Here is a 15,378-nt window from a genome sequence, read left to right as displayed (position 1 = left end):
CCGTATACATTATGTATACGGGTCAGCATATGCTAAAGGGTGAAAGAAATGCAGTATCTTGTTGACTTGTTTTGGAAGAGATGGGCGAGTACCTGTCTCTGCTTCAAGAGCCATAAAAATGCACTCGGATTAAGAAGATAAAATACAGTGTGGTGGTGTACTAATACTATGATATGGTAGCAGTCCATGGTCGTACTCTGGGAGAAGGCGTCCACGGTCACACTCTTGATAGGCTCATTGAAGGCTCCGTGAAGAGGCCTGGTCCACAGTCACTCTTCATAGGCAGCTGGGGGTCCATAATACAAGTCCATGGAACTGCAGAGTGGGAGACAAAAAGAGACTCTGGGGAGAGGCTCCCCGGATGACGAGTTAGTGGCAGGTCTTACTGGACCATGAGTCTGTACAGTTTTAATAACAATCGCACTGATCGACTGATGGGAAACGAACCCACACAACCAAGAGGGGGGAGAAAAGGGAGGAGGGGAGGGGGAGGTGAAGGAGGAGACGTAGAGTTCTCAACGGGCCCGAAAATTAAGGCCCGGCCCTACCCGGGTCGGCCCGAGGCTCGGCCATTACCATAATGTTAGGCCACTAGATGGTTCAATATTCCGAGTGAGTGTATGAGAGAACAGACTTATCGCCGAAATAAAGGATATATCTAAGTGGTTACTTTCACTTACTTTTGGATTACTTTTATGCAAACTATTTCATTAGATAAAACAAGTTTTACCATTGATAACCAGACAAGAATGTTGAGCCTATGAAAAAAAGAAAAAGTTAAATCAGTAGCACCTCAGAAAATATTTGGCTCTCAAGTAGACCTTTTATGATTCATTTTAAAATACAGTCTTATTCAGGCACAGTTTGTACAAAAGGTACATTTATTCCTAATTATAATAATAATTCCTAATCACCACCACACTGGTCAACACAGAAGCCGTTGAGAGCTGCATGTTAATGATATGATCCATAGAGTTATGGTTATGTCTGCATCATATAGCGAGCAATGCATAGCCTACTGGAGTGCCAGTCACGTGCCATTTGAACGGAATCATCATCTGAATCATTTTCCACCCGTGTCCCCACAGCTACAGAGCGCTCCACACACACACACCCCGCCTCCTCTTTTCCCCTATACAGATCACTGACCAGAGTGTCCGCTGGCTATAGATCATCACGCGATATAATGTAATATAATATAATAAATATAACATGGGGACTGGAGAGTTGGATTCGCCACTGCTCGTGTGCCCACTGTGCAGTGCATTATGGGTAGCGGCAGCGACACACACAGCTCAGCCCCTGATCATGTGTCATGCGTACTATTTATTTCGACTTGATTCTTTTATCGTTTGTTGTTTTAACATATTATAGCCCTAAAATTTATGAGGGGAAGGGGAGAATGTAATCAAGCCTGTAATCCCCGTTACTGTCTGTAATCCAGATTACACATTTTAAAAAGTACTGTACTGTTTTTTCTCCGATTACATAATGGCGTTGCTTCCCAACCCTGCACAGCGCTCATGGCGTTTTCAACAGCTTACAGATCTGTTATTTTGGGCACATACCAATGAGGCGTGCCACGCGCCGACTGCTACAATACTAAACATTTGGGAAACCAAATGGCCTGTACAGTGGACTGTAACAAAACTGTGATCATGTAACTTGCTTGTAGCTTACGTGTAGCGTTTACACATGTAGTTAGAATGCAATCAGTTGCCACTGCAATTTTGTATGTAGGCCTATTTAGAATGCAGTAACAGTTGCACCTGGAGGCAGACATCAAGACCATGAAGATGACGTGGAACCTGGAGAAAGGACCTCCCCTCAATACTTGCCTGATGCCAATAAGAACCGTCACGTGAGAAATATTCGCCTGATTTCAGGAAGAACTGTTATGTGAGAAATACTCGCCTGATTTCAGGAAGAAAACTGTTACATGAGAAATACTTGCCTGATTTCAGGAAGAAAACTGTTATATGAGAAATATTCGCCTGATTTCAGGAAGAAAACTGTTACATGAGAAATACTTGCCTGATTTCAGGAAGAAAACTGTTATATGAGAAATATTCGCCTGATTTCAGGAAGAACCGTTACATGAGAAATACTTGCCTGATTTCAGGAAGAACCGTTACGTGAGAAATACTCACCTGATTTAAAGACGAAAACTGTTACATGAGAAATACTTGCCTGATTTCAGGAAGAAAACTGTTATATGAGAAATATTTGCCTGATTTCAGGAAGAACCGTTACGTGAGAAATACTCGCCTGATTTCAGGAAGAACCATTATGTGAGATTATTGGGCGGCAGTGGCTCAGGGGTAGAGTTGCCGGTTGGGAACTGGAAGGTTCCAAGTTCGGGCTCCCCCTGAGTTTGTGTCAAAGTGTCCTTGAGCAAGACTTTGAACCCCTAATTGCTCCCGATGAGCAGGTTGGTGCCTTGCATGGTTTTCTCTGCCATCAGTGTATGAATGTGTGTGAAAGGGTGAATGTAATGCACAATCTTTGTAAAGCGCCTTGGAATGTGCTATATAAATGCACCATTTACCATTTTTATCTTTGCCTGATTTCAGGAAGAAATATTGTGTGAGCAACACTTGCCTGCTACAGAATAACTATGGACAACCCTGGGACTAACCCCTGTCTGGCTGGCTGAGCCTGGGACTTTGCCATATGGTTATACAGGGGGGTTATTACATTTGAACACATGTGACTGGCTAGTCCTTTGTGCCACAAGTGGGCGTTGGTCATTTTTCAGTTTTTTACAGATTATTAAAGTACAGAACATATGCTTTCGTATGATGGATCATTAATTGACAAATATTTGAAGGAGGATATGACCATTTGAAACTGAAAGCTGAGGAAATGCCATGAGAATATTCTAAACCTTTTAAACACTTCGAGCTGCCCAGAAATGTGTGTGACAATGGGGACAAGAGGTACTTAACTCCACCCCTAATCACTCATCTAATCACTCCCCCAACTCTTAACCACCCCCACAAGTTTTAGCTGTCAAACACTAGAAACACACGATCGGACAGACCTGCTTTTAATTGCTAAATGTAGAGTACAGTAAAACCGTTGTAATTGTATGTAACTTTATGTGGCAGCTGGACATAAACCACTAACCAGGGCAACATTTCCCAATGGAATAATATAAAGTAACCTAGAACAGACATGTTTAAACCAGTAGTAATAATAATAATAATAATAATAATAATAACTAGAAACAAATCGCTGCAAGCAGCGATGAGGCAGGACCAAGCAGGAAGGCAATAAGAATAATATGCACAAGAAACATGGAAGACTAAACTTGAGAAAAAGACCATGGAATTGTGACAGGGTCGGTTTTTTATAGTGGGGGGCAGGTAAGGGTTCTTGAAGACTCATACACAGAGTTGGCGGTGCCCAGATTTGAACCCATAACCTTGTGTTGCAAAGGCAAGAGCTCTACCTACTGAGCTAACAAGCAAAATCATTCAGTGTTTTTGTAGCAAGTTGCGCAAGGATAACTAATGATAAGGTGGGTATAAAGATTTATGAATTGACTGCGTATAAACCAGAAAATATACCAGATTCGGATGAGGAGCTCAATGAGTGAAAACCAATTAAATGAGTCTGAAACAGGGATTAAAGGTTAACTGAAAAAGTATTATTAAACTTCAGAGAAAATAAACAGCTTTGAACATTCATGAAAAACAAACAAATGGGGCCCACTTTAAGTTGTTGACTTGAAAAGTCCCAGTTCAGTTCCTATTCAGTTCAGGGAAAGCAGTCTCTTTCTCCAATTTGGAGAACCAGATTACCACATTTGTGGGTGAAGGGGGGGAGGTTCAGAGTTCCGGGTCGGCTCGCCAGGTCAAATGGCCTGTACAGTGGACTGTAACAAAACTGTGATCATGTAAATTGCTTGTAGTTTACGTGTAGCGTTTACACATGTAGTTAGAATGCAATCAGTTGCCACTGCAATTTTGTATGTAGGCCTATTTAGAATGCAGTAACAGTTGCACCTGGAGGCAGACATCAAGACCATGAAGATGACGTGGAACCAGCTGGAGAGAACGGCTCAAGACAGAGATGCCTGGAGATTGCTTGTTGACGGCCGATGCCCCAGAAGGGGCAGTAGGCATAAGTAAGTAAATAAGTAAGTAACAGTTGCACCTTACATTAAATGTTGCTGGTAAATCATGAGATTGACTGTACTACATGATGATGCCTTGATCAAATGGGTTTAGTACGGTAATCCAGTAAGTAAGGAATCCAGGAACCTGGAGAAAGGACCTCCCCTCAATACTTGCCTGATGCCAATAAGAACCGTCACGTGAGAAATATTCGCCTGATTTCAGGAAGAACTGTTATGTGAGAAATACTCGCCTGATTTCAGGAATAAAACTGTTACATGAGAAATACTTGCCTGATTTCAGGAAGAAAACTGTTATATGAGAAATATTCGCCTGATTTCAGGAAGAAAACTGTTATATGAGAAATATTCGCCTGATTTCAGGAAGAACCGTTACATGAGAAATACTTGCCTGATTTCAGGAAGAAAACTGTTATATGAGAAATATTCGCCTGATTTCAGGAAGAACCGTTACATGAGAAATACTTGCCTGATTTCAGGAAGAAAACTGTTATATGAGAAATATTCGCCTGATTTCAGGAAGAACCGTTACATGAGAAATACTTGCCTGATTTCAGGAAGAACCGTTACGTGAGAAATACTCACCTGATTTCAGGACGAAAACTGTTACATGAGAAATACTTGCCTGATTTCAGGAAGAAAACTGTTATATGAGAAATATTTGCCTGATTTCAGGAAGAACCATTACGTGAGAAATACTCGCCTGATTTCAGGAAGAACCATTATGTGAGATTATTGGGCGGCAGTGGCTCAGGGGTAGAGTTGCCGGTTGGGAACTGGAAGGTTCCAAGTTCGGGCTCCCCCTGAGTTTGTGTCAAAGTGTCCTTGAGCAAGACTTTGAACCCCTAATTGCTCCCGATGAGCAGGTTGGTGCCTTGCATGGTTTTCTCTGCCATCAGTGTATGAATGTGTGTGTGTGAAAGGGTGAATGTAATGCACAATCTTTGTAAAGCGCCTTGGAATGTGCTATATAAATGCACCATTTACCATTTTTATCTTTGCCTGATTTCAGGAAGAAATATTGTGTGAGCAACACTTGCCTGCTACAGAATAACTATGGACAACCCTGGGACTAACCCCTGTCTGGCTGGCTGGGCCTGGGACTTTGCCATATGGTTATACAGGGGGGTATACAGGGTTATTAAATTTGAACACATGTGACTGGCTAGTCCTTTGTGCCACAAGTGGGCGTTGGTCATTTTTCAGTTTTTTACAGATTATTAAAGTACAGAACATATGCTTTCGTATGATGGATCATTAATTGACAAATATTTGAAGGAGGATATGACGATTTGAAACTTGTTAGACCACAAAACTGAAAGCTGAGGAAATGCCATGAGAATATTCTAAACCTTTTAAACACTTCGAGCTGCCCAGAAATGTGTGTGACAATGGGGACAAGAGGTACTTAACTCCACCCCTAATCACTCATCTAATCACTCCACCAAATCTTAACCACCCCCACAAGTTTTAGCTGTCAAACACTAGAAACACACGATCGGACAGACCTGCTTTTAATTGCTAAATGTACAGTACAGTAAAACCGTTGTAATTGTATGTAACCTTATGTGGCAGCTGGACATAAACCACTAACCAGGGCAACATTTCCCAATGGAATAATATAAAGTAACCTAGAACAGACATGTTTAAACCAGTAGTAATAATAATAATAATAATAATAATAACTAGAAACAAATCGCTGCAAGCAGCGATGAGGCAGGACCAAGCAGGAAGGCAATAAGAATAATATGCACAAGAAACATGGAGGACTAAACTTGAGAAAAAGACCATGGAATTGTGACAGGGTCGGTTTTTTATAGTGGGGGGCAGGTACGGGTTCTTGACTCATACAGAGTTAGCGGTGCCCAGATTTGAACCCATGACCTTGTGTTGCAAAGGCAAGAGCTCTACCTACCGAGCTAACAAGCAAAATCATTCAGTGTTTTTGTAGCAAGTTGCGCAAGGATAACTAATGATAAGGTGGGTATAAAGATTTATGAATTGACTGCGTATAAACCAGAAAATAAACAGCTTTGAACATTCATGAAAAACAAACAAATGGGGCCCACTTTAAGTTGTTGACTTGAAAAGTCCCAGTTCAGTTCCTATTCAGTTCAGGGAAAGCAGTCTCTTTCTCCAATTTGGAGAACCAGATTACCACATTTGTGGGTGAAGGGGGGGAGGTTCAGAGTTCCGGGTCGGCTCGCCAGGTCTGGGTACCATCCGATACCAGAACCATCCATGCAAGGGAATCCTTTCAGGACACAAAAAACCTGAACTGAAAGGCCAGGTGTCCAAATCAGTCTTTGTTTCAAAATCACTGTTGTACAACATCAAATAATCTAAAGAACCTGATTTGATCAGGTGTACACACACACACACACACACACACACACACACACACACACACACACACACACACACACACACACACACACACACACACACACACACACACACACACACACACACAGTGTTGTTAGTTGTATATCAAGTTTAGTTGTATATCAAGTTATCAACTTGAACCTGTGAACCATGAATAAAATAAATAGCTAGTCAGTATCAGGTACGGTCGCCCCTAAACCATCTCGCCCGTGATTTTTAGGTTAGGGTTAGTTTTACTGAGGTTAAGGTTAGGAATAAGGTTAGGTTTAAAAGTTTAAGCATAATTTACTTAGGTTACTTTAGGAATACCAGGCCGCGCAGTTCCACCGGCTGTACGCCCGGGGCGAGTTGGTAAAGGGGTGACTCGTCTAGTGTCTGGCACTTTGCCTGTGGTCCGTGACACCGTGACCATGCACGTTTATGACAGTCTATGTTAGATAGCCTCGCTGCAGTGGCTGGGGCTGTCAATTATATGAATGCGTAACCTAAACATTAACGTGTGGTACTGGTGGTGGTGGGCTGGCTGGCGGTTAGCCATCTCCGATCTCCCAAATCTCCTCGGTCAGACCAGCTCCTTATCCAGTCATCAGACATATACAAACTTGACTATTGCACATTGCCATGTGCCTCCAATTGGTCCAGAAAGCCGCAGCACACTTGGTCTTCAACCAGCCCAAGTTCTAGCATGTCTCTCTCCTTCTCCATTCCCTCCACTGGCTCCGCCAAGGCCAACACAGAGCCCTCCACTGGCTCCACCAAGGCCAACACAGAGCCCTCCACTGGCTCCACCAAGGCCAACACATAGCCCTCCACTGGCTCCACCAAGGCCAACACATAGCCCTGCACTGGCTCCACCAAGGCCAACACAGATCCCTCCACTGGCTCCACCAAGGCCAACACAGAGCCCTCCACTGGCTCCACCAAGGCCAACACAGAGCCCTCCACTGGCTCCACCAAAGCCAACACAGAGCCCTCCACTGGCTCCACCAAGGCCAACACAGAGCCCTCCACTGGCTCCACCAAAGCCAACACAGAGCCCTCCACTGGCTCCACCAAGGCCAACACAGATCCCTCCACTGGCTCCACCAAGGCCAACACAGAGCCCTCCACTGGCTCCACCAAGGCCAACACAGAGCCCTCCACTGGCTCCACCAAGGCCAACACAGAGCCCTCCACTGGCTCCACCAAGGCCAACACATAGCCCTCCACTGGCTCCACCAAGGCCAACACAGAGCCCTCCACTGGCTCCACCAAGGCCAACACAGAGCCCTCCACTGGCTCCACCAAGGCCAACACAGAGCCCTCCACTGGCTCCACCAAGGCCAACACAGAGCCCTCCACTGGCTCCACCAAGGCCAACACAGAGCCCTCCACTGGCTCCACCAAGGCCAACACAGAGCCCTCCACTGGCTCCACCAAGGCCAACACAGAGCCCTCCACTGGCTCCACCAAGGCCAACACAGAGCCCTCCACTGGCTCCACCAAGGCCAACACAGAGCTATAGGTAAAACAGCCTTCGGTTGTAGCCCTCCCTTTACCTGGAATCAATTACAATGGACTTCAATAATGGACTTCATGATCTCTCTCGCACTCATTTGTGACTGTTTAAAATAAGATGTCAGTATTGTTTTCACTGTTCTTTGCTTGTTTTTACATGATATAACTCATTCTGTGGTGCTGTTCTTATTTTCAATATTACACTGCTTATGTATTATGCCTTTTGTAATCTTGGCATCATTGAAAATGACGGCACTGCCCTCAATGTATTTCTAAGAAAAAATAAATAATAATAATAATAAAGAAAATAAAAAAATCGGGCCGGCACCCTGGGTGCGTTCCTGTGGCTCTGGAACTTTTTTCAATCCTTTGAAGATAACATATCTACAAACCCACAAAGTGACGTGTTGTGAGCTTGTAGATCGGCTATTTTCAAATAGCCAAAGTATATAGGGCTGAAGTGGTTAATGTATGTATGTTTTTAATACAAATAATCAAAATCTACAAACAGCATCTTCAGCTCCTGATCGGTTTCAAAATAATGCATGTCAATTAACAGCTCACAAACCTTTCAGTGACCCAAATTTGAACTGCTACTTTTACTTTTAAGTAAAACATCTGAGTACTTCTTCCACCACTGAATATAAAACATGATGCTGGGTGTTTGTGCACGGTTAGAGAGAGAGCAGGGGGTGCAGAGTTGTACTCACTGTGATGTTTATCCATCCATCCTGGTTCGTCCATCCTGTCTGCGCAGTGGGTCGTTGCTCTGTCTGTCTGCGCAGTGGGTCGTTGCTCGGTCTGTCTGCGCAGTGGGTCGTTGGTCTGTCTGCGCAGGAGTAGCGAAGACAACCTTGTTGTCCATAAACTGTTCCCTACACACGTAAAAAATAAATACAAACATGTTAAAAGATACTAATAACGGATTCACCTTGAACTCTTCTGTTGAATAATCATAAGCAGCTTTTTGATTGTCAAGTTAGAATTGATGAGGTGAAACGCTGGCATGTGTTCTAAAAGAAATGATACATGGAAGAGTTCCTGTCGATGAGGGCTAGGTGTACTACAATAGACAAAGTAAAAGATTGCATTATGCAGATGTTTTAATTAATTATGTACCGGTATGTAAGGAACCTGTTACGGTGACTAGGGATGAGGACTCAAATGCAGAAGACACCACTGAGGCAGAACAATTAAACTTAGAAGAATTAATTAATCAAACTCAGGATCTTCCATAACTGGGCAAAAGGCAGATAAAACTCAAAATGCATAACAGGAACTCACCCATCAGGGAACTAACGAACCAACAAGAACAATGCAAACACAGGGCTTAAATAGACCCAGGAGAACAGGGCACAGGTGAACTCAACTGACAATCAACACTGGGATAGGCTGGGGGACTAACAGGACACAGGTTGAAACACTGACCAATTACAAGGTTAGACAAGGCAGGAAAACAGTAACTAGGAAGACAGGAAACACTAGGAACAATACTACAAAATAAGTCAAACAAAACCAAGGCAACAACAGTGTAAAAAAACCCAAAAGAAAACAGAACAGTCAGGAACACATGACCAAAGACCAAAACAGAGCATACTGAAATGACAAATCTTATCTTAAGTCCAAAACCTAAATAAGGACAGTCAAAGTCCACGGTGCGAGGAGCAGACCGTTACAGAATGTTCGAAAACATATCCTAATGTTTGTCTACACACCACCCTCACAGATAGGAGTGAGGGATCCTACAAACACATTAACCATATATTGTATTTATATTGAAGGTAAGTGAACAAAAGTAAGGTACCCCAAATTGGTTAAGTGTTCAGAATGAACAGAACCAGATGCTGATGTACCAAAAAGGTTTATTCAACATCAAGTTTATTGAATCTTAAAAAGGAAGTCGTGTTAAAATACGAAGGGAAGGAGGGGTTATTATAATCATAAAAAATGGGACTATAAGCCCACAAGTGGCAAATTGGTGATAAGCAGTGAAGGCTTCAGGGCCTACTGAAGCCTCTAAACTAATCACAGACAGCAAATAAACAAATCAAAATAAGATAAATATGCCATCCAAATTCACATAAAGTAAAAATATTGTGACCGTGGGTCGCAGATTACTATGAAAATCTGCTAAACCTGTCATGCCGTCAGTCCCTGTACACTCAAGACACTGCCCCCGCTGCCACCCTTAGATCTCCATATATGGAGCTGACCTGTTCCGACATTCCATATGTTGATCTGACCTCATCAAACCCTGTACGCTCAAGACACACTCCATATATGGCCAGTACAGAATTCATTCCATATGTTGATCTGACGCCCCATGCCAAATAGTAGGAGGGGCCTATATCACAAAAAATGCCATAAATCACGAAGGGAATCCATCCTAAATTTCATGTCCAAAATCACAAATCACATGTCCGGGGTGGTTTAATCAACCAAAAGCCAAAAGCAATTCCATTTTCGAAAAATGTAACCGTTTCTTGCAGAAAAATGATTTTTGGGGGGATAAATCCCCCCAAAAATACGCATGATCGCAGGTGTGACGTGACATTGTAATTGGCTGGCAATATTAGCGGGAGGGGCATATGTAAGCCACTGCGGCAACCACACTTTGCAATTTTTTTAAATTGCGACCTTTCTAGTTCATTATGTGCATCTATGGAAACTCAACAAAAAAACAGTTATAAGTCAAGGTTTACAAACAAAATGCAGCACAACAGAATATCCAACATGACTTAAGGCTAGACATGCGAGTGAACCTTTCCCCCACATTGATCACAGCAATAAGGTTTCTCTCCAGTGTGAATGTTCTTGTGTGTGTCATCATGAGTGAAACCATTCCCACGCTGGTTACAGCTGTAAGGCCTCCAGTGTGAGTTCTTTGGTGTCATTTGAGATTTTAAGCTGAAGTGAAGCCTTTTCCACAACTGACCCAACTTTATACACTTCACACTATATCGAGCATAGCAGTGGGCGTGGTTTTCTGGACCCACTGAAAAATCGGCCATAGGCATAGCCTACGTTTTTCCCATAGAAATTTACAAATATCCGATTATTTTTCCACAGAATATTATTGCACTTTTCTAAGCAAAGCTTTAATCATTGTTTGTAATGTTTTACGACAGGAATCATAATTAGTGTGGTTGCCACCAGACTAATTGTCACACTTTGTGGGCTTGCTCCAGTGAGCATATACTACTTATTGACAGTTTATATTTATTCATTCTATATTCCACCACATTCGTCATCCTACTACTTCCACACATCTTTAACTCTTGAGCGTAATCTGCATTACTTAATTCAGGAAGAAGTCTACACTATTAGAGAATGTAGAAGAATTGTTATTTTGATCGTTTAATTGCCTGTTATGTTTCCTAATGGGGAATTGTGGACAAAGTCTTATCCAACAAAGTGTTGGGTCTGAGAAGCTCAATGAATAATGGACCTCGACGTGAAAAGGGTTGAAAACCACAGTATACACAAAATCTGAGGTGTGTTATGTGGGATCAAATAATCCGCCATCTCAAACCTCTAGTCTGGAAGACCAGTGTTTTTTTTAACCCTTTTCTCGCAGACCCAAAACGAAAGAATATTTTGTTATCGTTGGATACGATTTTGAATAACAATTAAACAACATTATCTAATTGTGTAGACTTCTTGAGTTAAAAGATCTATAAGGGTCCATTTGGTTACCATCTCTCCATCATTTAACTGGGGACCACCTGGAGGACCACTGGTTTAAAACCACTGCTATAGAGAACAAACAAAACTATAATCCATCCCATTCTTTTCTAATAGATTCATGGTCCATCCATCAATCACAGCATAGAACACAAATCTCAGTTTCACCTATTAAAAAAAACTCCAGTTATTTATTGACATGAGAAAATATACACAAAATATACATTCTGTCACCCAGAAAAATAAATCTGAGTTCAGAGTAATGCATGTGGTTAGGACCGGTAACAAAACATTACACGTTGATAGTAATTGTAACATTATACCATTGAAACGTACTGTAAAAAGATCCCTTTTGATTCATTCATCCTGTTCCTAATCTTCTAATTGGCTATTGGCTGTGGGAGGGGCCAATATTTCCGAAGGTGATCGAGGCAACCACACTTTGCAATTTCCCCAGATATGCACCTTTCCTGTACTGTATCAGAGAGACCCTTAACGGATGCTTATCTTCACTACACACAGCCTCTGATGAAGTGTCAACTCTGTGCCTTCCTACTGAAGCAGAGTTCCTCAACAGTGACCCCATTACAGGAGTCCTCACAGCTGCCACTGTGCTGCAGGACCGCTCCTCCACCAATAATAAGACTGTTGAGACAAAGGACGTCAGTACCACAGACCAGCTGGAAGAGCCCCCGGAAGACCCAGTTGAAATCTGGTCCCCCAGGATAGGAAAGCTAACACGCAAGAACAGGAGCTGGTCAATGCTAAGCTCTGATGCCAAGTTGACGGTGAAGAGAAACCGGATGAGTTTTGTTTTGTTTTTTTCTAAAGAAAAATAATAATACATTAATTGTCTACCACACAATAAAAGCATCTTTCATTGATTCAACATAGACCTCAACTGGAAGATCAGTGCCGGATTTATAGGAGTTGAGGCCCAAGTTGGGCCATTTATAGGAGTTGAGGCCCAAGTTGGGCCATTTCTGAGGCCACCTCGGGCCCTTGAGGCCACCTCGGGCCCTTGCAGAAACACGGCTTGGGCATTCGTTTTGACCGAATTTTTTTTGGGGGAGCGGCAAAATCACCCTAATAAAATTAAATATACAAAACACAAATCTCCCTTCAATTGGATTGCAATACTTTCATAATAAAAGCCCCTGGGCTGCAGCCCACCCCTAGCCCAGATTTATATTGTGTTCACATGTTTTTAACACTGTAAAATATGAATGTATGACTTATATGATGCAGCGGGTTGTGATGAGTTGGCATCTGTGTCTGTGTGTGTGCTCATATGATGCAGCGGGTTGTCATCTGTGTCTGTGCTCATATGATGCAGTGTGTTGTCATCTGTGTCTGTGCTCATATGATGCAGTGTGTTGTCATCTGTGTCTGTGCTCATATGATGCAGTGTGTTGTGATGAGTTGGCATCTGTGTCTGTGTGTATGTGTGTGCTCATATGATGCAGTGTGTTGTGATGAGTTGTCGGGCGATCTCTGTGTTGCCACTGGCTCGGTAGATGAGGGACAGGTTGAAGGCTATCTCAGCCCTCAGATCCACTTGGTCACGAGAGATACCCTGGAGAGACACAGACACAGACAGACAGACAGACAGACAGACAGACAGACAGACAGACAGACAGACAGACAGACAGAGAGGGAGAGAGGGAGAGAGAGACGGAGAGAGAAAGAGAGAGAAAGAGAGAGAGACAGACACCTTTATTAACACTGCAATACAAAAATGTCCCGTTTACTGACAGTTTAAAGAATACATAACTTAAAAACCCTAAGGCACACCAGTCTGTAAAACCCTAAGGCACACTGCCACCAGTCTGTAAAACCCTAAGGCACACTGCCACCAGTCTGTGGCAGTGTGCCTGTAATGGGTCTAAGTTCCCAGTTCCCTCTGTCTTGTTCTTCCTAGTCAGTTCTTTTTTAAGGAATATTTTGGAGCAAACACAAACATTCACCCCATTCGACTGGTATTGTGTATTGAATCGGGGGAAATCATCCGTTATCAGCACGTTTGAATGGTGCCAAAATGTCCATACTGGCATCAGACCCGACTCAGCGCCGTCCGAGTTACGTCCTGATAGGCAGAGAATAGTATTCAATTAAATTAAATTTTTGTGGTGAGGATGCCAGTATGGACATTTTGGCACCATTCAAACGTGCTGATAACGGATGATTTCGCCGTTCCAATGCAGAGATAACGGTCGAATCCGCTGAAACATTACATGAGAAAATACTTCCCCCAGCCCTTGAAACCAATGTCCCGGCCAAACGGTTAAACAAGTCCCTCAACCTACAACACTGAATAAATAGATGTGCCACTGTGCAAACAAAGAAATCAGACCTGTCTGAAGTGAGTGGTGCAACAGCGCCCCATGTTGGTAACCTAAACATACGGACGGACGGACGGAAGGACGGACGGACATTGCTGGTTCTAGGAGTGGTTGCACCACTCAAAAATCCTGTACAAACGTTCTCATTTGTCTTCTGCCTCCAGCACTCCCAAAATGTTTAACACTCAAAAGAATCAGTTTGATATGACCTGGAGCCTGACCTGACCTGGAGCCTGTCAGAGGATGTACCTACTACCTACAGTAGGTCATATGACCTGGAGCCTGTCAGAGGATGTACCTACTACCTACAGTAGGTCAACTGTGCTGAGATGGTGATCTCACACCATGAAACATCAAATGTATGTGTATGTGCAGGTATGTGCTGTGGATTTTTGTAACTATAGTGGGGCTATGTCACATGCACACGAGTGATCACCAATTTAAATAACCTCTTAAATGTAGACCTATATTTATTAACCGACAATATAGGCTACTGTATATGAAAATGTATTATATTTACTTGCATAATGGGCAAACTTTAGTGTTGTCATAACCTTGCAAACATCACCTCTGTAATTTAATTGGTTCATGAATCCATCAGCCACAACTCTTTAGACTGCTTCAGGCAGAACACCTAATTAGCTAATTAGCAGGTCGACACAATGGCTGGACCGCCACTAGCCTGGCTAATAAACCAGACTAATATCACACAACACTGTCGCGGTATATCAGTCTGGGCTGGCTCCACTTGGATTTCATTTCCCGGGGCACATTTTCTCTTTGACGCAATTGGTCAGAGCTACTGTCAGTCAAAGGTCTCAAGCATTGAACGTCACTGTACCAAAGCCCGCCCATATTGCATACCGTGTCCCGATTGGTCCGACCTGTTCTCGGTTGTAGGAAAGAGGCGTGCTACTGAGCCTCGCCAGACCGTAATCCGCTGGTAGGCAACTTTTTTTTGCCAACGGCTGATTCGGTCTGGTTTATTAACCAGGCTAGACCGCCACCACTGATATGCATCCAAGGTCGCTCATTCCTAGTCATTCCTATTGTTTCAAGCTGTGAGGCGCCTATGACACTCAGCCTCAATCAGCAGGTTGTTGAACCCCCCCCCCCCCCCCCCCCCCACCCCACCCCAAAAAAATTAATGGCTGTGCAGGCTTGTGTGCATCTTCAAACTGCCAGGGCGGCGGCCTGGACAGTCCTACCAGCAGCTCACCCCTGTGTATGTGTGCCTCCAGTGTGGGTGCAGACAGCCTCAGAGCTTTGTGGTAGTAGTAGTGTATAGATGTGTGTGTGTGTGTGTGTGTGTGTGTGTGTGTGTGTGTG

General features: G+C 43.3%; 1 protein-coding gene and 1 long non-coding RNA gene across 2 annotated transcripts in view; both read right to left on the bottom strand.

The window, feature by feature from the left end:
- Nucleotides 1-195: 195 nt before the first annotated feature.
- Nucleotides 196-9,374, bottom strand: LOC306917295. Its single transcript, XR_013789140.1, has 3 exons — nt 9,308-9,374; nt 8,734-8,898; nt 196-315 (listed from the first exon to the last, which is right to left on the bottom strand). It is a non-coding gene; the product is annotated as an uncharacterized lncRNA (long non-coding RNA).
- A 2,512-nt stretch (nt 9,375-11,886) lies between these two features.
- Nucleotides 11,887-15,378, bottom strand: part of LOC306917198 (general transcription factor 3C polypeptide 3-like) — a gene marked incomplete at its 5' end in the record, with an annotated part of 7,211 nt that continues 3,719 nt past the window's right edge. The window contains one exon of the mRNA XM_079495331.1: nt 11,887-13,283. Within this exon, the coding sequence (XP_079351457.1) occupies nt 13,161-13,283 (123 nt within the window). The 3' untranslated portion in view covers nt 11,887-13,160. The remainder of the gene's footprint in view (nt 13,284-15,378) is intronic.

The sequence above is a fragment of the Electrona antarctica genome (genome assembly GCF_951216825.1).
Source record: "Electrona antarctica genome assembly, chromosome: 24".
Taxonomy (NCBI): domain Eukaryota; kingdom Metazoa; phylum Chordata; class Actinopteri; order Myctophiformes; family Myctophidae; genus Electrona; species Electrona antarctica.
This window is presented reverse-complemented; position numbering and strand designations above follow the sequence as displayed.